We start from the raw sequence: 22,475 nt of genomic DNA on the forward strand, positions 1-22,475 counted from the left end.
GGGTGGGGGCCATGGGGTGCGGGCGGGCACCCAGGCCTCTGCCGGCCGGCCGGCGTGGGTAGGAGGCTCATCCCCGTGCTGGCTGGGTCTGGTGCTGGGGCCCTGTTGGGGTCTCTGGTCTGTCTGGGGGGTGCAGCCGACGGCTGTCCGGGAGTCCAGGTCCCTGGAGCCGGGGGAAGCCTGGGGTGGTCAGAGGAGAGTGGGGGGGCAGCCGCGGGTGCTTGCCGGGGCCCCTGCCCAAAGCCACCGGCAAGTCCTTGGGATAGTGACCTCGGATCGGGCCGGGGGGGCTGTGGGAGGGGGTCCCGGGAGGAGGAGCCAGAGGTGACTAAGGGACCCCCCTGGACAGAGCCCGGAACATCAAAGGAAGAAACTCTGAGAGAAGTGCTGAGGACTTGGGATCATGTGCCAGGCCGGGCCAGCCCCCCTCACTGGGCCAGCCCCCCACTGGGCCAACATCCCCCCACTGGGCCAGCCCCCCACTGGGCCAACATCCCCCCACTGGGCCAACATCGCCCCCCACTGGGCCAACATCCCCCCCACTAGGCCAACATCCCCCCCACTGGGCCACCCCCCACTGGGCCAACATCCCCCCACTGGGCCAACATCCCCCCCACTGGACCAACATCCCCCCACTGGGCCAACATCCCCCCCACTGGGCCAGCCCCCCCCACTGGACCAACTCCCCCACTGGGCCAACATCCCCCCCACTGAGCCACCCCCTCACTGGGCCAAACCCCCCACTGGGCCACCCCCTCACTGGGCCAGCCCCCCCCACTGGGCCACCCCCTCACTGGGCCAGCCCCCCCTCCACTGGGCCAACATCGCCCCACTGGGCCAGCCCCCCACTGGGCCAAACCCCCCACTGGGCCAACATCCCCCCCACTGGGCCAGCCCCCCCCCACTGGACCAACCCCCCCACTGGGCCAGCCCCCCCCACTGGGCCAACATCCCCCCCACTGGGCCACCCCCTCACTGGGCCAGCCCCCCCCACTGGGCCACCCCCTCACTGGGCCAGCACCCCCTCCACTGGGCCAACATCGCCCCACTGGGCCAGCCCCCCCCACTGGGCCACCCCCCCACTGGGCCAACATCCCCCCACTGGCCCAGACCCCCCCCCCGCCAGCCGCCCCTCCCCAGACCCTGCTCTCCCCAGTCGCCCCCTCCCAGCCCCTCCGCACGCAGCTGCTGCAGTGGCACCTGCAGGCTCCGCTGGACCAGCCGCCTTGGGCCCGTCCCGTGCAGCTGCAGGCGCTGGCCGTGAGCAGGGGCTCGGGAGCTGCGGCCCCTCGCTGTCCTCCCTCTGGGCTCTCGGGCAGCGCTGGGCCGGGCTGAGCTGAGCTGGGCCGCTGCATCTAGACCCCCACTGCCCGCGCGTCGCGTTTGCTTTTAAAGAACGCGTTTGGGGGGCCCTTCCCAGGGGCCTGCTCCTGGCCGAGAGTCACCCCGGCCCGTGCTGATGGCCTCGGGGGCTCGGGGCCTGCAGCGCTGCAGGTGCCCTCGAGGCCGGTCCGCGGCCCGCCCGCCTCCTGAGCGGCAGCTGGGTAGTGTGTTCTGGAAAGCAGGCCCACGAGGCCACCCGCCCGGACTCTGCTGGCCCCCGAGTGCCGGCTGGGCTCCGTGGGGACCTGGTGCCAAAGGGTGTTCAGGAGCAGATGGGGGGCAGTTAGGGGCGCCACCCTCCCGGGCAGGGGGAGACTGGCCCCAGCCTGTGTGTCGGGGGGGGGGGCTCTGTCTAGATGCAGGGGAGACCCCCAGGACAGCTTGGGCCAACTGGACGGAGTCTCTGGGGTGGGCCCCGGGCTCGGGGCTCTGAACAGCCCCCGGGAGACTGTCAGGTGCTCCCAGGGCGGGGGTCCCCACCTCCAGCCTCCCGCTGCTGCGTTCATATGTGTTGTAATTAGCCGTGGGTAAAGTAAGCAAAAGGGAGCTCGGGTGGAACGTGCATGATAGACAGGTGACTTGACAGAGGTACAGTGGCTCGTTAGGACACAGGTGACCGCGGGCGCCCAGCACTGGAAGGTGGGTCACAGCTCGAAAGCAGGAGCGGGTGGGCAGGGTAACACCTCACCTGCCTGGGGCCCCCACACCCCCTGGTCCTGGCAGTTCCCCGGGCACTGGCCTGTGGAGAGCCCTCCGCCAGGCACCCGCGGGGGCAGAGGTGTCCTTCTCTGTCTGGCAGAGCGGGGGCTTACCGTGGCGCGGCACCCATGTGTCCATTCATCTTCCTTCCTGGCCATCCTGCCCACCCTCAGGGCCCCGTGCCCACCCCTTCCCGCTGTCGGGCGCTCGGCTGGGAGTCTCTGATGCCACGGCCGTCCACTTGGAAAGACGGTTTCGCAGGATGATTGACTCCCAAGCAACCTGTCATTAGAAACCTTGGCGGCAGTCGGGGAAAGACCCGGAAGAACTGTCCGGAAGTCAGCACTGACCGCGCAGCACTGTTAGATTTTTTCCAACGGAGGGGCACGCCGTGCCGTGAGGGTCTCGGCGCCCCCTCCACCGGGCACTGCAGAGCCGCTGGCCCACGCTGCACCCTGGGGGCCGGCCTCCTCCCACCCGTCACGGCCAAGGACTCTGCCAGCCCTTCCTTGGGTCTGCCCGAGGCGCAGGCTCGGGTCTGTGGTCGCTGCCCCAGCTGAGACGTAGGCTGGAGCCCCCCCGGGAGAGCGTTCTGTGCAGTGTCCGGGCAGATGTTGGATGCGTGTCAGCGTGTGCTGTGCATGTTTGCTGACCCTGGGTTCCGGGCGCCCCGTTCCCCTGGGCCATGGAACGGCTGCAGGGTTTAGCCGGAGGCGGCGTGAGGGTCTCCACAGATCCTGCAGGAGGGTGGGCGGGAAAGGAGGCCGCGTCCCCCCATGGCGGGCAGCCCCGAGTGTCAGTGGAGGTGCCCCCTGGGGTGCGCCCCTGTGCCCCCAACAGAACTGGGGTGTGGGGACCAGAGGGCGCTCCCGGGAGCGGCTCCGAGTCCCACCGCCATGCACCAGAGGCGGCGCTGACCCCTCACGGCGAATGTGACCAGGCCCAGGGTCGGGGAGTGCGAGGCCGGAGTGGGGACGCCTTGGCGAGGAGGCGGGTGTGTCCGTGGTGCTGCTGGAGCCCTGCGGGGCTGTGGGTTCTCTGCCTCCCGTGCAGCTGTGCTCTCAGGGCTCCTCCTTTCTGTAAGGTCTGACTCGGGCGGCAGTGTAGACGGGATTATTCAAGAGCAGTGAGCAATGAGCAGGATGGGCCCCGGGGCCGCGGCGTGGGGCGGGGTCTCGGGAGCGGACTGTTCGTGTAAGCTCTGGTCCTTGGTGACGCCTGGGGTGGGCGTGGGGTGGGGGGGCCTGTCTCGCCGCAGGAGTACGGCCTCCCGGCGCTGCTGGGCGGGACGGGGCGGGCCGGAGCCCTGGCACAGCGCGGGGGTGGGCGGGGCCGCGCGGGGCGTCCTGGCATGCATGGCAGTTGGACGGACCACGCAGGTGCCAGGGAAGCCGTCACCCGTGCCTGTCACCTCTGCCCTGGTAGGGACGGTGGCGCGTGTGTGACGGAGCCAGGCTGACCGGCGTGTCCACACACAGGTGGTCGCTAGGCCTGGCGGGCCCGGGCCCTCGGCGCCCTCGCGCTGACTCCTGCGGTCACGGGGGACTCGGCCCTCTCTGCCCGCCCGAGCGCGGGACGGAGCCTTCTCTGCTTCACGGGGACCTCACGGAGTAGCTAAGTTGCACGAGGCCTGTGTGGGTAGCCGGGAACTCAGGCCGCCGTCCCCTGTGCGGGCTCTGCCGCGGGTGTGGCCCGTCTCATCGCCGCTTTGTCGTGTCTGTGCAGGGGACGCAGCCGCCCACCCGCGTCCCGCGCTGCTCCCCCCTGCCCGGGGCTCCGCGTGCGGCCCCGAGTGCGCAGGCGCAGACGGCGCTTCCGGCCTCCTGTGCGCGCCTGGACTAGCGGGGAGCGGCGTGACTTCCCCGACTCCTTTCTTGGACCCAGGGCGCCGGGGGGCGACCTTTGAGGTTGAGCCAAGGGTGGCCTCTGGGCGCCTTCTAGAGTAGCCCACGCTGGGAGGGTCTGAGGGACACGGGAGGGGGTGGGAGTCCGGGGACACGGGGGGACGGGGGGGCGGGGGCGGGAGTCCGGGGACACGGGAGGGGGGACGGGGGGGGGGGGGGAGTCCCAGGACACGGGAGGGGGCGGGGAGGAGCGGGGGCCTGTGGCCGTGCGCTGTGCTGAGCTCATGTTCTAACTCACCAGCTGAGCGGCTCTAACGAGAAGAATGGAGTGGTCAGACTTTCATTTACACCGGGACCCTGCGGGGCAGTTTGGAGGGCAGCCGGGCGTCCGGGGAGGCGTCCACCGCAGAGATGATTAAGACCTGTTTTCAGGCAGCTGGGGTCGGCAGGATTTAACGTGACCTCTACATTGAGATGGCAGAGGAGGGGAGGGGTGACCGCGCGTCGGGAAGCTCTGGGCGGGACCCACGTGTGCCCGGACGGGGGAGGTGACAGCGGGGCAGAGCCCGGGGACCAGGTGAAGAGCCGAGAATGATGACTCGGGAAGAGCCAGAGACCAGGGACGAGGGAACAGAGGGCGGGGGGGGGGGCAGGAGGGGGCACGAGGAGGAGTCGGCCCTGCAGTGGGCGAGCCCAGGCGACTGCCCGGGTTCCGCAGGGTTCGGGCTGTGGGGCTCCGGGAGGGGGCGTGCTGGGGCCCCCCAGACACTGCCCGGCCTGAGGGTCGGGAGTACCAAGTGGAATCACTGCAAATGCTGACAAGGTGGAGTTCCCTGCGGGCGGGTCGGGGTCTGACTCTGCCGCCCAAGTGGGGGCTTGGCCGTGCGTTTGGCTGCCCGTCGGCGGCGTCCCCTGAGCTGAAAGTAACAGTGAGACGTACTCGGCCGGCGTGGGGAGCGTCCGCAGTGGCCGGAACCAGGACTGGGTCTTTCCACTCGCTCCCGGTCAGACTCTGTAGGCCGTGGAGACGCCAGTGTGCAGAGCACTGACCGCAGAGAGCAGGGACGTGGGTGTCAGGCCGGCTCCCGCCTGGTGTCACGGCAGGTGTGTGCGGGACTTCGTCACATTGGGAGAGAGGAAACCCCCTCGCTGAACACTAGTGCACTTGTCAGTATTCCAAAACTAAGTCACGGTGACTGGGAGAAGGGAGGGAGCGTTTACTGAGCGGCGGGGAGGCGCTGGCCAGCCCTGCCCCTGGACGGGGAGGGTTGGGGTGGGGTCCTGTGACTGGCAGGGCGAGGGGCCGGGCCCTCTACAGGGGTGCCAGGGCCAGGCGCTGCGCAAGTCGGCCGAGGGCCCACACGGGAAGCCACGGCTCCACCTCGCTCGCCCTGGAGGCTGCGCACTGGGGGAGCCGGAGGGAGGGCACGGGCGGAGGGGGGCGGGTTGGTTGGAGGGGGGTCACGTGGCCTCTGTCCGAGCTGCCCCACGTCCCGAGGGCCAGGTCCTGCCGCTCCCGGGCCCTGCTTGGAGGGTGATTCTGACGGAAGCAGGCCAGAGTGCTCTGGTCAGAAGACGAGGGTTTGAGAGCCTCGCTCGAAACGGAGAGAAGCAGGAGGCTGGCGGGGCCCCGCCGGGTGCAGGCGGCGTGTGGGGCAGCCCGCGGGAGGCTGTGACCCGCAGTCACGCTGCGCGGGTGGGCGTGGGACTAGGTCAGCGGGAACTTGGAAGTCACCAGGGGGTGAGTGTGGGCGGGACGCGAGGGAGAGTGAGAAATGGTCACGGGTGGGTGGCGGAGAGCCCGTCTCCCAGGGCTCAGGGCCGAGGGGGTCCGACAGGCGAGAGTGTCCGTGTATGAGCGCAAGGACTCCTGGGGTTCGAGATCAGGTCAGCGAGTGAAAAAATTGGCGAGACGGAAGATTTCCCAGAACCACAGAGGAGGAGAGGCTTTGGGGGCCGCCCCAGAGCGGCGCGTGCGGCGTCCTGCCAGGCTGCCTGTCCCCGGCACGTCCTTCCCCGTGAACCTGAGGCTCCTCCTCTCGGGCGGGCAGAAACAGGACGGCCCCCACGTCCGCGGGAGACCGTGGTGAGACGCTGCCCGTGCAAGGGGCCTGGGAGCACGGCCCGGGCGGGCGAGACCGCGGCCCCTCCCCGGGGCGTCAGGGCCCTCGCGCCTGTTCTGCAGCTCAGAGCAGGGCCCCGCCCAGGGTCCTCGGGCTACTCCGGGCCCCCTCCAAAGGTGGGCTAGCTCTCCCCCTCTCTCCCCCCTCCCTCTCTTCCCTCTCCCTCTCTCTCCCCCCTCCCCCTCTCTCTACCCCCGTACATTCATTCTTTGGCCCACGCCCGTCTCTGCTCAGGGCTGACTCCCGCTGTATTCGGGGCTCCCCCCTGGTAGGGATTGGGCACCGTGTGGGGTGCCGGGGATTGAATCTGGGCCGGCCGTGTGCAAGCCAAGGACCCTGTGCCTTGTCCTCGGGCCCCGGGCCTCTGCATCTGGGCCACGCACGCCGCGGCTGATGTGTACGCTGGCCGTCCTGTCCCCTGACCGCGCCCTAGGCCTGTGCTCCGGAACAGGACCCCGCCAGGGCTGCAGTGAAGGGCCTCCAGAGAGCGGTGGCGAGGAAACAGGGCTGAAGGGGACGGGGATGTTAGTCCGGGGGGGAGGAGTCACAGGAGCAGTGACAGCGGAGTCGCGAGGGGAGAAGACAGGAATTATAGAAGAGAGCAGCAGCGGGAGGGGACGGGCAGTCCGAGGAGAGGAGGAACAGGAGAAGAGACGAGTATACCAGGAGAGGGGAGGAACAGGAGAAGAGAGTGACAGTGGGAGAGAGGAGTGATGGGAGAAGAGCAGCCGTGGGAGTGACAGAGAGAGCAGTAGGAGTAACAGGAGAAGAGAGGAGTACCTGAAGAAGGGAGCGGCAGGAGTGGAGTGAGAAGAGAGGAGTAGCAGTGGGAGGAGTAGTCGGGGAGGGAAGTGACAGAACAGGAGTAATTGTAGGAGAGGAGCAGGAGAGGAGAGGAGGAACGGGGTGATAGGAGGGTACTAGTGGGGAGGGTGGTAGGGTAACAGGAGAGGAGCAGTAGGGGAGGAATAGGAGAGTAACAGGAGAGGAGTAATAGGAGAGTAATAGGATGGGGAGTAATAGGAGAGTAACAGGAGAGGAGTAACAGGAGAGTAACAGGAGGGGAGTAATAGGAGAGTAACAGGAGGGGAGTAACAGGAGAGTAACAGGAGAGGAGGAATAGGAGAGTAACAGGAGGGGAGTAATAGGAGAGTAACAGGAGGGGAGTAACAGGAGAGTAACAGGAGAGGAGGAATAGGAGAGTAACAGGAGGGGAGTAATAGGAGAGTAACAGGAGGGGAGTAATAGGAGAGTAACAGGAGGGGAGTAATAGGAGAGTAACAGGAGGGGAGTAATAGGAGAGTAACAGGAGAGGAGGAAGGCGGCAGGCGCCAGTGTCGCCAGTGGCAGGGCCGAACAGTGCGGGCAGCAGGGGCGGGCGCGGGGCGAGGGCAGGTCCGCCTCCCTCACGCCTGCGGACCGCCGCCATCAGACCCGCAGCCGAGGGTCTTGAGATTCCACTTGGGAGGCGGCTGGGCCTGCCCCGGGGCTCCGCGTGCCAGGAGCAGCTGGGACAGAGTGAGGAGACAGTGGGGGCCGGGCCGGGCCGGGCGGGGCGGGGGTTCTTTCCCCTCCGCTCTGGGGGGCGTCCTGCCAGGGGAGCCGCCCCGGGTGTCGGGAGGGTGTGACACCGCGGCGCCCTGGGTCCTGGCGGCTCTGCGGGCCTCCGGGTGCTCCCAGAGGGCGCAGGACACTTGCTCTTCCTGGGGAAAGCGGCTGCAGGCGGCTGCTTGCGGGAGGTGGGTCCGACAGCACCGTGTGCATATTCATGAAGGCGATGGCTCTGGCGTGGGGAGCTCAGTGCGGTCAGCGCGGGCGGCTCGAGGCCCCGCCAGCTGGCAGAGCCTTCTGGAAGGCCGGCGGGGCGGGAGGAGGGCCCAGGGCGCGTGCGCACAGGTCCTGGCTGCCGCCTTCCCAGAGGCCCCTCTGCCCCGGTGGGCGGGGGCGGGCAGGGGCGCTCACGGGGGTTTTCCTGGTGACCTGGCCCGTCGTGGAGCCCCCGCCCCGACTCCTCAGTGCGAGGGTGGGGGTCCGAGTGCTGTCCTCTCCAGAAGTGACCAGGAGCAGGCCCAGCGGGTCATTCCCTCCGTGACGTCCCCAGGGCCCCCCGTGGCTGTGCGCTCCCCCCGTGTCACTCACACCCCCCCTACCCGCGGGCTGGCTCAGTCCAGAGGTGACTGTTCTCAGCGACTTGAAAATCAAACTGAAATTCTGTATTGATCCTTTCATGTCAGCATTCGCAGACAACCTGTCTCGCTTCGAGCATTCTGCTGTTCAAAGTGGCATGTGCATGCGTGTGTGTGCATGTGTGTGTGTGTGTGTGTGCGCGTGTGCGTGCGTGCATGTGTGTGAGTGTTAGAGTGTGTGTATGTCAGAGAGAATGTGTGTATGTTTGAGAGTGTGTGTGTGTGTGTGTGTGTGTGTGCATAAGAGTGTGTGTGTGTGTGTGTGTGTAGGAGTGGGGGGGTCACCCTGCCCGGCCAGCACGGTGTCCTCCGAGTGCCGTGCCTGCGCCTCTGCCGATGGTGGGGCCAGCGGGGCCGAGTGCCCATGTCCCTGCAGCCGGCCGTCGTCCTGGCCCTTCTCCCGCTCGCAGCCTGGGGCGGCCCTTCTGTCCGCGGCTGCCCCTGCCCGGCTCCTGCTGGCCTCGCCCGTGGACCGGCCCGGGACCCCCTCCCGCCAGTCACTCGTGTCCTCCCTGGGCTGCTTCCTCCTTCAGACCCGGTGTCCCTACGGGAACCGCGGGGAGGGGAGGCGCCTGCCCTGCTCCTCGGGCCCACCCCCCTCCCGTCCCGCGCTGCTCCTCTGTGCCAGTGCGGCCGTTTCCCTCTCGCCGCTCACACCCGGCCCTTCCGCCCGCCTGGTGGTGAGCACGTCTCTGCTCGCTCCCGTCCCTCAGGCCCGTGGGGGTTTCCAGGCGTCGAGGTCACTGGTTCCTTGGCAGCGCCGCTGCGGCGACTTTTCTTAACATGGGGGTGGACGGGGCCATCCCTCGCCGTCGTGTCTGAGCCCCCGCATGCGGCCCACCCCAGACCGAGAACACGCCGAGGGCGAAGGGCCAGGAGCACTGGGAAGGTGCCTGTCCTGCGGTCACCGTGTGGGCCGGGACTCGGCACTCTGGATAGCCCCAGGATCCAGGTGGCAGTGACCCGGCCGGCCTGGGCAGTTTCAGGCCCACACTCCCCGGCTTGCGTTCAGCCCGAGGCAGCGCAGCCTCGTCCCCCCTCGGGAATGGCTTCTGGCGGGAGGGGTCTCCTGCCCTGACCCCACCTCCTGGGAGGGCCAGGCTGGGGCCCAGCGGTGTGTCCACGTGGGCTGACGCCCTCTGAAGTGGGGGCAGGCCTTCCGCCTGTCGGGACCCTGCACCCAGCCCGGGGTCAGCTCCCCAGCCGCCCCCCTTGGTGCCCGCTGGTGCTCACCTGGGCCCCTCGGTGCCCGCTGGCGCTCGCCCACAGTGCCCCACTTCCGCGTCACCTCCACTGGGAGGCCCGCCGGCTGCTTCTGCCCGAGGGCTGCTCTGTCTTCTCCGTGCCCGCAGCTGAGGCACCTCCAGGGATGAGCTTCCGAGGGACCTCGAGGCTGCTGCCCGCCCCTGGCTCCCCCGCGCAAACCAGACCCAACGAAGAAACGAACTTGCGGGGGTTTGGGGTTTTCAGGAGGCCTGAGGGAGGGTCCCGGGCCCGGGGCTGGTGCCCTCGTTACTTCGCGGTGGCACAGGGCCTGGCTCAGTGGTGCCCGTGTCCCGGGACAGGCCGGAGCTGCGGTGGGCTCGGCCCAGCGGGCACGCCAGCTCCTGTGCCGGGACGGACTGTCCCCTTAGAGCACGCGGCCCCACCCTGGCCGGCCCTTCCCCGCCGGGCAGGCAGGGCCCCTGATTTCCTTGCAGTTCTGCATTCTGCCTTGCGGGGGCGCTGTGCTGGCCCTCATTGGGGCTCTGCTGTGGGCCTAGAAGTGGGCGTCCCCTGGGGGCTGCCGGAACCCAAGGCAGGACAACTTGGTGTCACTCTTGCTTAAATCGCTCTCGCACTTCTGCCTTGACCCCCTCTGCGGCTGTGGGGCACGGCGAGGCCCGTGCCTGTCCCCGTGGCCCCCAGGCGCCGCCGTGGGCGGTCTGGCCCCTTATACCGAGGGAGGCTTGGCGAGGAGGGCCCGCCCTGTCCTCAGGGCCTGCTGGTGGCAGGGGTGTGTGTGGCTGCAGCTGGCCGGGAATGGCTTCCACAGGTCACTCGGTCGGGCTGAGGTGCGAGGGCCTGCGGGGGGGCGGGGGGGGCAGGGGTCCGACCCCCTTCCCTGGGCGGCTCCCCAGAGGACCCCCTTGGAGAATATCCCGTGACTCCGTGGAGCCGTGGCGGGGCCGGGCGCGTGTCCCGCGGAGACGGCTGTGGTTGTCGCAGGCCTGCTGGCGGGGTGGCGGCGGCTGCCCAGCACTTCTTGCACCCCCCCGGCCTCACCACCTGGCTCTGTGTTGGGGCCAGTGCCTGGCCCAGGCTCACGTGCAGGGAGGGGGCAGGTGTTCGTCCTGGGCTCCTGAGGTGCCCCCTGGCGCCCCCACCTGTGAGGCCTCGAGGACGCGGCTGTTGGGGACCGAATAGGAGCGGGAGTGGCCGCTAGTGGCGTTTCCCTCGGGCGTGGGGAGGGACATGGGGGGGCCTGACCCACGGCCAGAGTGGAGTGGAAACCGGAAGAGGTGGTAATGGTGGCACGAGGGCCCTGGACGCCAGTGGGTGGCCCGCTCTCACCCCTGCTCCCCTTCTCTCCTCCCCTTCCCCCCTCGTTTCCCTCCCCCTCCCTCCCCTTCTTTCTCCCCCTCCCTCCCCCTCTCACTCCTCTCCCCCCCCCGCCCCCGTCTCCCCTTGGCCATCTGTCGTGCGTATCCATGCACCCACTGTCCACCTCTGCCTCCCCTGTCGCTGTCCTGCGAGATGTCCAGGCTCTCGGTAACCGTCCGTTCTGTGGCACTCATGGCAGTCGGCCTGTGGGGTGGGATTGCGTCTCAGCTCGCGCCTGTAGGGTGGGGGTTAGGGGGTGTCAGTCCCCCAGCGAGATGGGCGGAAGAGCCGAGGGTCTCCCACTGAGCCCCGCCCCCAACTTCTCTGCCAGGGGCCTTGCCAGCCCTGTGCCGCCCCTGAGCTCCGGTGCCCGCACCCAGCGGTGCTCAGGGGGCCTGGGGGGCCGGGACGAGCTGGGAAGCAGTACTGCCGGGCCTGGGCGGCATCGAGGAAAGTGTGGGCCCGTACGGGCCCCCGAGAGGTCCTGGTGGGCCGCCTGTCCCCCTCCCGCCCTGGGCGAGGGTCTGTCCTCTCTACCTGACCTTGGAGTGATGAGGCCGTGCGAGGAGGCCCCTCCCCCCCGAGGTTCTGCCCAACAGCCCTGGATCTTGGCAGCAGGAAACAAATCCCGCCTTGGAGACCCACCCGGATGAGCTGAGTGTGTTCGAAAACTCGGGCTCTGGGGCCCTGGAGGAGGGCTCCGGTTTCAGTGCTCAGCCCTCGAGACAGGAGGCGGTTCCTGGCGGAGGCCCCCGGGAGAACAGGGTCTGCGGGCACTTGCAGCTCTTTCCCTGGGGCGGTCAGTGGCACACCGGCCTGTCCTTCCCGGAGGCAGAAATGCGGGGGGACAGGGACCCAAGGGCCCTGGGTGACCCCGGAAGTTTCGTGCCAGGCTTCGGGCGTGGGCGCAAAGCTGCGCAGGCCCCAAGCCCGTGGTTGGCGCTGCCATCCCTGCTCAGGCGGGCAGAGGGGCCTGGCGGGCGGCTCTTGGGCCAGTGCCCAGCACCGTGACTGGACAAGTGGGCCCCCGGGACCCCAGCTTGGCGCCCTGAGTATCAGGCTTAGTGAAAAATGGCCAGAATCTCGGTGGATGTTCCTCCGCCGTCCGTCGGCCGGGCTGGCAGGGGAGGGTGTGCCGGGGCTTGGCTGGCGACAGTGCTCGCGGCTCCCCGGGGCCCCTCGGGGCTTCGGCCATGGGGGCCACCGAGGGAGCGGAGGGTTCCAGAGGACCAGCCTCGCAGGCAGGGTCTGTGTTTGGGCGCCGAGGGGGCCCTGATCCGGAGAGACGCTCGCTCCTCACCGCAGCCCTGACCGACTCACTGCTGCCTGCTTGCTGCCTCTCACCCCGCCCCCCAGCACTCACCCTGCGGCCGCGGGACGCAGCCCGGTGGGATCGATTCCTTCGTGGCGTGCAGAATTGCTCGCGAGCCTCCGGCGACAGCCGTGCAGCCGACAGCGGGCGGGCCGAGGAGTGAGATGCTGGCTTGCCTCTCAGCAGCTGCGGGACCGGGAGGGGGAACGTCGGGTCTGCGGAGGGGCCTGAAGGCGCTAACACGCTGTCTAGTGCCTGGGCGCTGCCAGTTACTCTAACAACAGCCGCTCCGTGAGCGGAAAGCCGGCGTTTATGGAGTTTGTTTATTTATTGATCGCTCGAAGCCACCAGAAAGAATTTCCTGTTCTTTGTCGTCTGTAAGTGGTTGTGGAGTTTCTCTCACCACGTAAACTCCGATTCTGCTGTTGCCCAGCAGACGGAGGCTCTCGTGGCGGGGGCGGGGGGCTGGGCGAGGCCAGCGCCCAGCTGCCCTTCCTTTGGGGGGCCCAGGCCCCCCAAGACGAGACGTGCGTGTCTGCGGGGAGTAGCAGGGTTCCCTTGCGTCAAGCTTCTGTTAACTCTAGAACCAGCCAGCTACTGCCTGACCCTTTCTCCCCGCCTGGCGCGCAGACCCTAACAGCTACACTGTTGCACCGTGGATCACTTTATTGCTGTCTTCTAGAACATTGTTACACTGAATGTTCCAATAATGGAAATTTCATGCAGCTACTTCAGATGAAACAAATTTGCAAAAACTCAATTTTAGGACTCATTCCTTGAGGAGGGGGAAAGCCCCCCACCGGTGACGGTTAGGGTTCTGGTCGGGCCGGCAGCGGCGGGGGGCGGGGCGGGGCGGGCTGGCCGGGCGCGGGCGGCGCCGGACTCGGCTGCCCCTGCCCCGTACTTACTGCCGCTCCTTTGTTTTTGCAGAGATCAGGAAGCAGCCGTCCTTTCGGATTTCTTTTTAATAGTGTGTGACCCTTCACCTTTGATCCCCTGACCTGCATTACCTTGGTAACCATTTCATTTTTTAATTTAATTTCATTTTTTAATTTTGGTATACAAGCTGTAACATTTCATCTCTCAAAGTGTAACACGCTGGTTTCCTCAAATAGAGATGCCCCTTTGAGGGATAAATTTGCAAAATGCTGTCTTCATTTTCTGTATTAAAATTCATTTCAGTTTTAAAAATAAAGTGTAATCTGTGTTTTCATCCTTTTAAAATTTAAGTTTAATGAGTGCATTTCCTTATACAGAATATTCTACTTTTCTATTTATGTTTTGTAACAGCTAAAAAAAAGCTTTGTGTTCACATTGCCTCTCCATGACACCCCGCTCACACTCGGCCCGCACCCCTGCCCGTGCCACGGCCCGCCACACACACGCACCTCCCTGTACCGCCGATCCCCTGCACATATGCACACACACGCACACACACGCACACACACACACACACGCACCTCCCTGTACCGTCGCTCCCCTGCACACACACACACACACAAACACACACACACACCTCCCTGTACTGCCTGCTCCCCCGCACATACACGCGCACACACCTCCTTGTACCCACGCTCCCCTGCACACGCACACGCATCTCCCTGTACCGCCACTCCCCTGCACACACACACGCGCGCACACACACACGCACCTCCCTGTACCACTGCTCCCCTGCACACACACACACACACACGCACGCACACACACACACACCTCCCTGTACCGCCGTTCCCCTGCACACACACACACACATGCACGCACACACACACACCTCCCTGTACCGCCGTTCCCCTGCACACACATGCGCGCACACACACACGCACCTCCCCTCTACTGCTGCTCCCCTGCACACACGCGCACACAGATACACTTGCGTGCGCACGCACACACTCGCACCTCCCTTGTACCACCACTCCCCTACACACACGTGTGCGCACACACAAGCACACATGCACATACACACACCTCCCCTATACCAGCGCTGCCCTACACACACACACACACGTACCTCCACTGTACCTCCACTCCCCTACACACACATGCATCTCCCCGTACCACTGCTCCCCTACACACACGCACACATGTGCCTCCCCTGTACCACACCTCCCTTGTACCACTGCGCCTCTACTGTATTACCTGCCTACACACACCTCCCCTGTACTACCACCCTACACACACACACACACACACACACCTCCCCCATACACCCACTCCCCTACATATGTGCATCCCCTCCCTGTGCCACTGCCTTCCCCTATATACACATACCCGCCCCTATGCCACCGCTTCCTACACACACACACACACACACTCACCTCTGCTGTACCATCACTCCTCTACACACCCCAGCCCATGTCCCTGTCCCACTGCCTTCTCACACACACACACACACACACACACACACACACACACAAGCCCATGTCCCTGTCCCACTGCCTTCACACACACACACACACACAAGCCCATGTCCCTGTCCCACTGCCTTCTCACACACACACACACACACACACACACACACAAGCCCATGTCCCTGTCCCACTGCCTTCACACACACACACACACACACCCCTCCCCTATACAACCCTTCCTATACCTCCGCCTTCCCCTATACACCACACCCACACACCTCCCCTGTACCACCACTTCCCTGCACTTGCACACACACGACACACACACACAAGCCCATGTCCCTGTACCACCGCCTTCACACACACAAACACACACAGCTCTCCACTGTACTACCATTCCCCAACATTCTCACACACACATACACTAGCCCATGTCCCTGTACCCTGTACCCCTGCCTACACACACACACACACACACACACCCTTCCTACCCGCCTTGCCCCGTTTTCTACTCTGTATTGCTGGGGGAAAGTGTGGCCTGATCTCCCTCCCCCCGCCCCCCGAGAACTGTGAACTGTGTTTCTGTGTTTCTGTGCTTGGGGTGTAAGTTGAGGCCGAGTGGTGCCCAGCGCGCCCGGTCGCGGGTCGCGCGGCGTGCGCTGGCGCCGGGCAGGTGCATGGACCCTGTGTGATTCCACGGCTGCTCTCACGTGCTGCATTGTATTCCTCTTTTTCAGACCCTTACTCAAAGCCAAACGGCTCACAGTCTAAACCAAAAGCAAGCTAACCCGTGCGCTGCCGCGAGAGCATGCTTGTAGCACAGCTGCATGAGATCCGTTAGCGCGGCCGCCGCCAGAAGAACGGCCCTAAGCGTGTCCTCTCGCGCGCGCTAACGTTTAATGCCGATGCTTTAACCGCACACAGCTGACGCCGCGCGGCCGAGCCCGGAGTGGACCGCGCCTCCTCGGAAGTGTCTTGCTCTCTGTAAAAGTTTCTGTCGTTCCCTAGAGCCGCACGCTAAGCGCAGAGGAGCGTGGACTCGCCGGGCCCCCGCGGTGCCCGTGGTGTCGTGTCTCGGGGACACGCAGTGGCCTGCCCTGAGCCTCCAGAGACTCGCCCAACTCCAGAGCGGACAAACCCGAGCCCACGGCCAGGACGACGCGCCCGAGTGCCCGGCCCACGGCCCCGGCTCGCGAGGGCAGGACGGGGCCCCTGGACAGAGCAGCCGCCCGCCACCGCCCCCGGGGCCCGAGGAGCATCCTGCCGCGTGGGCGCAGCTCGCCGCCCCCTCGCCGGCCCGGAGGGCGGACTCCCAGCATGTCCCCGGACCCGCGGGCCTCAGCACCTGGGCTCCCGCGTCCTCCCCCAGACACCCGGCCTGTGCGTGTTCCGGAAGGAAGACCGGGTTTGGGTCTTGGTGCTCTTTGGGCCTCACGTGCCGGGGAGCCGGAAAGGCGCCTCCCAGGGGGGCCAGGGGCCCGGCTGGCGGCTCCTCCTCGCTCAGGCCCCCCGCAGCAGCCCGAGTGCTCCCCGCTGTGCTCCGGGCCAGCTGTCGGGTGCGGGAGGGGCGCGGAGGCTCGTGTGCGGTGGGCTTGGGGCACTGCTGGCTTCTGGGTGCCGAGGGCGGAGTGTGGGTGTCTGAGCGGCCCCTGCGGCCTCGGTGCCCCAGAAGCCAGCAGGTCCCCTCACAGCTCGGCACCCTCGGGCCGCGGTCAGTCGGACGCTGGCAACGGCCCCCGATGCCCCGCCCCGTCTCCCTCGTCCCTGGGCGCTGTGTCCCGGGAAAGGGCCCCACGCCCTCTCTCTGTTCCCCTCGGCTCCCCCACACCCGCCTGCCCGTCCGCACCCCAGTCACTCAGGCCCGCGACTGTTCTCCGCTCTGCAGGGGCCCGAGTGACCCCGTCAGGGCCCCCAAGGGCGGCCCCTGGGCTGTCCCCGCCTGCTGCCCCCTCTGCCTTCCAGAGTCGCCCCCTCGGGCTGCTCTCTGTCCTGCTCGCCCTTCTCCGCCTCAGTTTCCCGCCCCTGAGTCCTCGCTGGCTTGGGGACTCGCCTTCCTTGCCCTTCGCGTGTCAGGGACTGCAGAGTCAGGGTTCCTGCCCCGGGCCCGTGGGACGCAGGCCGGAGACCAGAGCAGGGGCTCGCTGACCTGGCGGCTGGCGGGTGTTGGGACCCAGGCTGAAGCTTCCGGAAGGGACGGTCATGTCCTTCTTCCCCAGGCACAGCCCGGCCGACCCCCTCCTCTCAGTGAGCCCCTCAGGATCCTCGCAGCTGTCCCCCTGAGGCCTTGCCTGCCCTCGAGGGGGTGACGTGGGCCTGGTGAGGGGCGGTGGTGGGCTCCGTGCCCAGCGCCGGGCGGCTCGGAGGCTGTGGGGTGGACCCTCGGTTCGGGTGACCACCTGCCCCTGCTCGGGGTCCCTCGGGGCAGCGGCTGCCTTTCCCCTCTGCCCCCTCCTGGGGAATGCCCCGGGGGCAGAGCCCAGCCAAGGGGGATTCTCGGGTCATTCTGGGACACGGCCGGGTCAGGAGCAGAATTCGGGCTTCTTGCTGACACCCCCCTTTGCCACGTTCCCCGCCCCGGGCCTGAGGGAGACCCCGCTCGGGAGAGGAGGGCAGTGCTGGGTCACAGGGCGAGGGTCACAGCGGCCCCCCCCGCCCACCCGGGCAGAGATCTCTGTCATTGAAGTTGAGTGAAAGGAGCACCGGCCGGCCGAGCGTTCCTCTCCCGCCCCGCAAACCCAGCACCCCCGGCCTCTCCGTCCCGCCAGGGCAGCGAGGGTCAGGGTCGGCCGGGGCGGGAGGTTGTGTGGCGGGCTCGGTGCCCGTGAGGCTGGAAACCGGATCCGCCCGGGCTCGGCCGGTCAAGGGCACTGCACGCCAGCTGGGGCTCGCCGGGCGCGTGCTCTGTGCTGGGCCCGGCAGCTGACACAGTGTTATTTGGGACCCTCTGCCGGACGCGGCATTGGAGTGGAGCGCGGCCTCCCGGCTTCCGGGTTTCTGCCCTCAGCACTGTGCTGGGACACGGGCTCCTGCCGTCCCGGGCTGGGGTCGGAGCAGACATAGCCGAGCAGGGCCGGCCCGGAGCGGGCCCTGGGGAGATGCCTGCCCCCACCAGTGACTTTGGGGGTCCCCCGGCAGCCCCCTCGGAGCCAGTGGAGGGACCAGATGGCCCGGCCGGCCCCACAGTCACCGTCTGAGCTCTGGCCTGTGAGCGCCTTTTCCTTGGCTTCAGGCCTGTGGTGACCTTGTCACCTTCTCCCCCAGTCAGGCCAGTGCCGGCAGGGCCGGTGAGGGTTCGTCTGGCTGGGGAACCCGATACCCCGTGTGCCTCTGTGGGGTAGGGTGGTCCTGCTCCCGGGCACCTGATACTCTGAGTGTGGGGTAGGGCGGTCCTGCTCCCGGGTACCTGATACTCTGCATGTGGGGCAGGGTGGTACTGCTCCCTGGGTGCCTGTCCTGCTCCCTGGGTATTTGGTACTCTGGGGTGGGATGGTTCTGGTCCCTGGGTACTGATATTCTACGTGTGGGGCAGGGTGGTGCTGCTCCCTGGGTATTTGGTACTCTCTGGGGTGGGATGGTTCTGCTCCCTGGGTATTTGGTACTCTGTGGGGCAGGGTGGTCCTGCTCCCTGGGTATTTGGTACTCTGGGGTGGGATGGTTCTGGTCTCTGAGTACTAATACTCTGTGGGGCAGGGTGGTCCTGATCCTGGGTACCTGTTAGTCTGTGTGGGGTAGGGTGGTCCTAATCTCCAGATACCTGTCCTGATCCTCGGGCACCTGATACTCTGAGTGTGGGGTAGGATGGTCCCGATCCCCAGGTGTATGTCCTGATCTCCAGGTGCCTGATACTCTGGGGTAGGGTGGTTCTGATCCCTGGGTACCTGATACCCTGTGTGTCGGGGAGGGTGGTCCTGCTTCCCAGGTACCTGTCCTGGTCTATGGGTACCTGATACTCTGTGGGGTAGGGGGGTCTTGATGCCTGGGTACCTGATACCTAGTGTGGGGAGGGAGGTCCTGATCCCCAGCTACCTGTTACTCTGGGAGGGGCAGGATGGTCCTGCTCCCCGGGTACCTGATATTCTCTATGGGGTAGAGTGGTCCTGCTTCCCAGGTACTTGATACTCTGTGGGGTAGGGTGGTCCTGCTCCCCGGTACCTCATACTCTGTGGGGTACAGTGTCATGATCCCTGGGTACCTGACACTCTATATAGGGTAGGGCGGCCCTGCTCCTGGGTACCTGGTATTCTCCATGGGGTAGGGTGGTCCTGCTCCTGGGTACCTGCAGGCATGTCTGGATCTCGGGAGCACCCCAGCCTTTCTCCTCGGAGACCCCTACAGGCCCCTCCGAGTGGGGCTGCTCTGCAGCCCAGACATCCCCAGGACCCAGGGTCTGAGGGGAGAGCGTTTTCCCCGAGTGGCAGTTTCTCATTTTCTTTCTTTTTTATTTATTTTTGCTTTTTGGGTCACACCCGGCGATGCTCAGGGGTCACTCCTGGCTCTGCATTCAGGAATTACTCCTGGCGGTGCTCGGGGGACCATATGGGATGCTGGGAATCGACCCCGTGTCGGCCTCGTGCAAGGCAAACGCCCTCCCCGCTGTGCTGTCGCTCCAGCCCCTCCTTACATAAGTTTCCTTAAACTTTTTTTTCTAATTAAAATGTTTCCCGCTGATGGGCAAGCGTGTGAATACCAAGAATTGGAAATTAAGCAAGAAATTAAAAACGTCAGTGGCCTCGTCGCAATTTATTTCGAGGCATTTCTCCCGCTGGGTGTGTTCGCGCTGTAAAGTCACTTTCACACGAGAGTCTCCGTGACTGGGATGCCCTCAGCGGCCGAAGCCCCGGGGACACCCTTCCCGCCTTGCGGCAGCCCAGACAGCCCGCAGTTCTCCCCTCAGGGGCCGCCCGCTGACTCCCTCGGGCCACACGGGCTCCGGTGTCTGACAGGACGGCACGGCTGGGGCCGGGGGCCTCCACCTGGCTGCCCGCTGGCCTCTAGCGGCCTCAGGACAGCCCAGCACTGGGCCTGGCCCTGGACTCGTCAGGTGTCTCTGGAGTGTCAAGTGCCATGGTGACCCCAAACGCCCACTGTCCACATGACTGGCCCCGAAGGCGGGCCTGGCTCATGTATGCATGGCCCGTATGTACCTCGCCCTGCCCCCTGCCCGCCCGTTCCTGGGGGGCTCAGCGGCCTCCCCGCTCCTACATGGACTCTGCACACCTGCCCCCACACTGTCGGGGTCCCTGTCCCCTCTGCCCCCACACTGTCGGGGTCCCCCGTGGTCCCCTCTGTCCCCACACTGTCGGGGTCCCCTATCCCCTCTCCCCACACTGTCGAGGTCTCCCGTCCCCTCTGCCCCACACAGTCAGGGTCCCCTCTGTCCCCTCGCTGTCAGCTGCCCTCTCATCCTCTGTCCTTTGCCCAGCTGGCTTGGGGGCCCCTTCCTGCCTGCCGTGTCCTGTGAGGCTGCGGCTACGCCGTGTTGCAGTTCTTTCCCTGCGGGTTGTGGCCCGCACACCGGGCGCTCTCTGGGGGAGGGCGGGAGGCCAGCGGGCTGTGGCCTTCATGGCTGGGTGGGAAGTTGGTCACCGGGTGTCAGAGCGTCGCTTACGGCGCGGGAAGGTGGTCGAAGCTCTCGCCCGTGTCGGTCTCCAGCACCCCTGGCCCCCAGCACCGCTGGCCCCCGGGGCGGCGGGGCGATCCCTGGCCCTTGCGTTGAGCCGCCAGGCCGGGCGGCCTGTCCCCGGGAGTGGCCCCGGGCCCTGAGGAATCAGCGCATGTGACGTGCCCTTGAGCCCCTGAGCGCTTCCGTCTGCTCCCGGCGTCTCAGCTGATGAGTCACGTCGCTGACTCTTCCCCCGGTGTGGCGGGCAGTGCCCTGGGTACCCAGCCGGCACCTGCGTGCCCATCAGTTCCCAGGGGAACATGCCGACGGCGCCCGCAGCCCCCCGCACACACTGGGATAAAGCGCATCACCCGTGGCCGCACCTCCGCCCGAGGTCTGCGCCTGCAGCTGCCGGGGGCCGGGAGGAGAGCGGGGCCAGTGGGCAGTGCCGGCCCCTGCCCGTGGAGACGTCTCAGAGCTGCTCGGATGGAGCCATTCCCCGGGGAGGCCCCGGCACAGAAACAAGCCCAGACCGAAGTGCTTTGCCAAATGTGAGCAGTCGGTGAAAGAATTTCTCCTACAATTTTCTGTTGATTGAATCTGAAACTTGATCATCTCAGAACTGCACCTGTTTAATTCGGTTCTTTAAGACGGTGGCGTAAGGGGCCGGGTGATACTACGGCGGGGCGGGCGTTTGTCTTGCACACGGCCGACTCGGGTTCGAGGCCCAGCACCCTGTATGGGCTCCCGAGCACTGCCAGGAGTGATCCCTGAGTGCAGAGCCAGGTGTGGCCCCATTTTTTCCTTAGGGAAAGGTGGCATGGCCCAGCACCCCCAGGCTCCCGTGGTGGCCGCGCGCTCGCCCGGGGCCCCTCGACACAGCCTGGGGGGGGCCACTGAGGGGCCGGCATGTGTGCGGGGACGTCCGTTTCCCTCCCCCCGGGCCGTGGAAATGGGGCAAACTTTCTTCAGTTGCAAACGGAAATAGCAGGCGCGGTCCTGACCCACTTTACACTGTTTATTTCGGGCGCTTGGCACGCACTTGCTCACGGGCGCGGCAGGAGGGTCGCACGGGGCGGAGGGGGGCGGCCCACAGCCCCCAGCCAGGGCCAGCAGGAGGGTCCCCGAGGCCCGGCCACGCCTCCTCGCCCCCGGTGCCCTGGCCTGCTCCACGCTCTGCCGCCCCCTCAGCCCCTTTGTGGTCTGTGAATGGGGGCCACGGAGACACGTGGCGACCGTCTCCCGAGAGAGGGTCTCCCCCCTCGCAGCCCTCCACGCGGACCATCAGTGGCTGCACCTCCTTCCACAGTGCTCTGCCACGCCGCCTGTGTGTGATGTGAGCAGAGCAGGGCCTCCTGGGGCGAGGGGCTAAGGGTGCAGACTCGGGGGTGGGGCGGCTGCCCCGGGAGAGGGGGCCCGGAGCCCTGCTGGGTCATGGGGTCTGCACCGGAGTGGGGTGGAGCCGTGGAGGAGGAGGAGGAGACTGGGGGGCTGCGGGGGGAGGGGCTCAGTCGCCAGCAGGGGGCGGAAGGCGGAGGGGGCATTTCACGGGCCGGGTGGTCAGGGCCGGGGCTTCCCGGGCCTGGACGGTCACTGGGTCTCCCGTGGTGCAGGCGACCGGCAGCTGCGCTCCGATGCGCCGGGCACAGACCGGCCTCCCCGCGTCCCCTGAGGCCTGATGCACCTGCCCCTGCCCGGAGCCGCCCCCGCCCTCGCCCGGCCGCCCAGGAGCACGTGGGAGGGGGGCGGCCGGGAGCGGGGATTGTCAGGTGGTTAATGGGCCGGAACCCGCAGGCCTGTGTTTCTCTTCTCGGAACAGACACGCCGTCAGTGGAGGGAGAACTGTGATCCGGGAGCGCGAGGTTGGACCTTCCGCTAAAGCAGCCGCCCCGGCCCTCGGGGGGCGTCCCGGGCAGTGAGTGCCGTGCGCAGGGATACCCCCGCCCGCCCCCCAGGCCCAGGAGCGGCTGTTTATTCTTACAAGGATTTCAGCACGAAGATTAAATCACGTTTTAATCACGCGTAATAAACGGGCTATAATTTTATTACGGGGACTGCCCACTGGTAATCGGGAGGAGAGAGGCTTTCGGGGGCGCAGGAGAGCAGCCGTGCTGCCGGGTGCCCTCGGCGCGGGCAGGGGAGCCCTGGGGACCCTCTTCTGCCTGCCTCCGTGATGCCAAGGGCACCGCTCAGCGCCACGATTCGAACCCCAGCTTCCTGCCGTGCCCGGCGTGGGCCCCGGCTGGCAGAGGCGGCCGCAGGACGCAGTGCCCTCTGGTGGCACTTGGGGCGCCGGGCCGAGAGGGACTGCCCAGGGCCTGCCCCTCCCTCCCTCCCCCCCGCCGGACCCGGGCGCGTCGGTGCTCTTGGTGCTCGTGGCTTTCTTTCCCGCCAG

At 66.8% G+C, this 22,475-nt stretch overlaps 1 protein-coding gene across 4 annotated transcripts in view; it reads left to right on the top strand.

The window, feature by feature from the left end:
• Positions 1–22,475, top strand: part of CAMTA1 (calmodulin binding transcription activator 1) — a 497,436-nt gene that overhangs the window by 37,142 nt on the left and 437,819 nt on the right. The window contains exons 4-5 of one of the 4 annotated variants that reach the window (XM_055137553.1): positions 13,061–13,144; positions 15,216–20,707. The exons of 2 other annotated variants lie outside the window; for them this stretch is intronic. In XM_055137553.1, coding sequence (XP_054993528.1) covers positions 13,061–13,108 — 48 coding nt within the window. In that variant the 3' untranslated portion in view covers positions 13,109–13,144; positions 15,216–20,707. Of the gene's footprint in view, positions 1–13,060; positions 13,145–15,215; positions 20,708–22,475 lie in introns of those variants that run through there. One more of the 4 variants, XM_055137554.1, reaches the window with a different exon arrangement.

Source organism: Sorex araneus, chromosome 5 (genome assembly GCF_027595985.1).
Source record: "Sorex araneus isolate mSorAra2 chromosome 5, mSorAra2.pri, whole genome shotgun sequence".
Taxonomy (NCBI): Eukaryota; Metazoa; Chordata; class Mammalia; order Eulipotyphla; family Soricidae; genus Sorex; species Sorex araneus.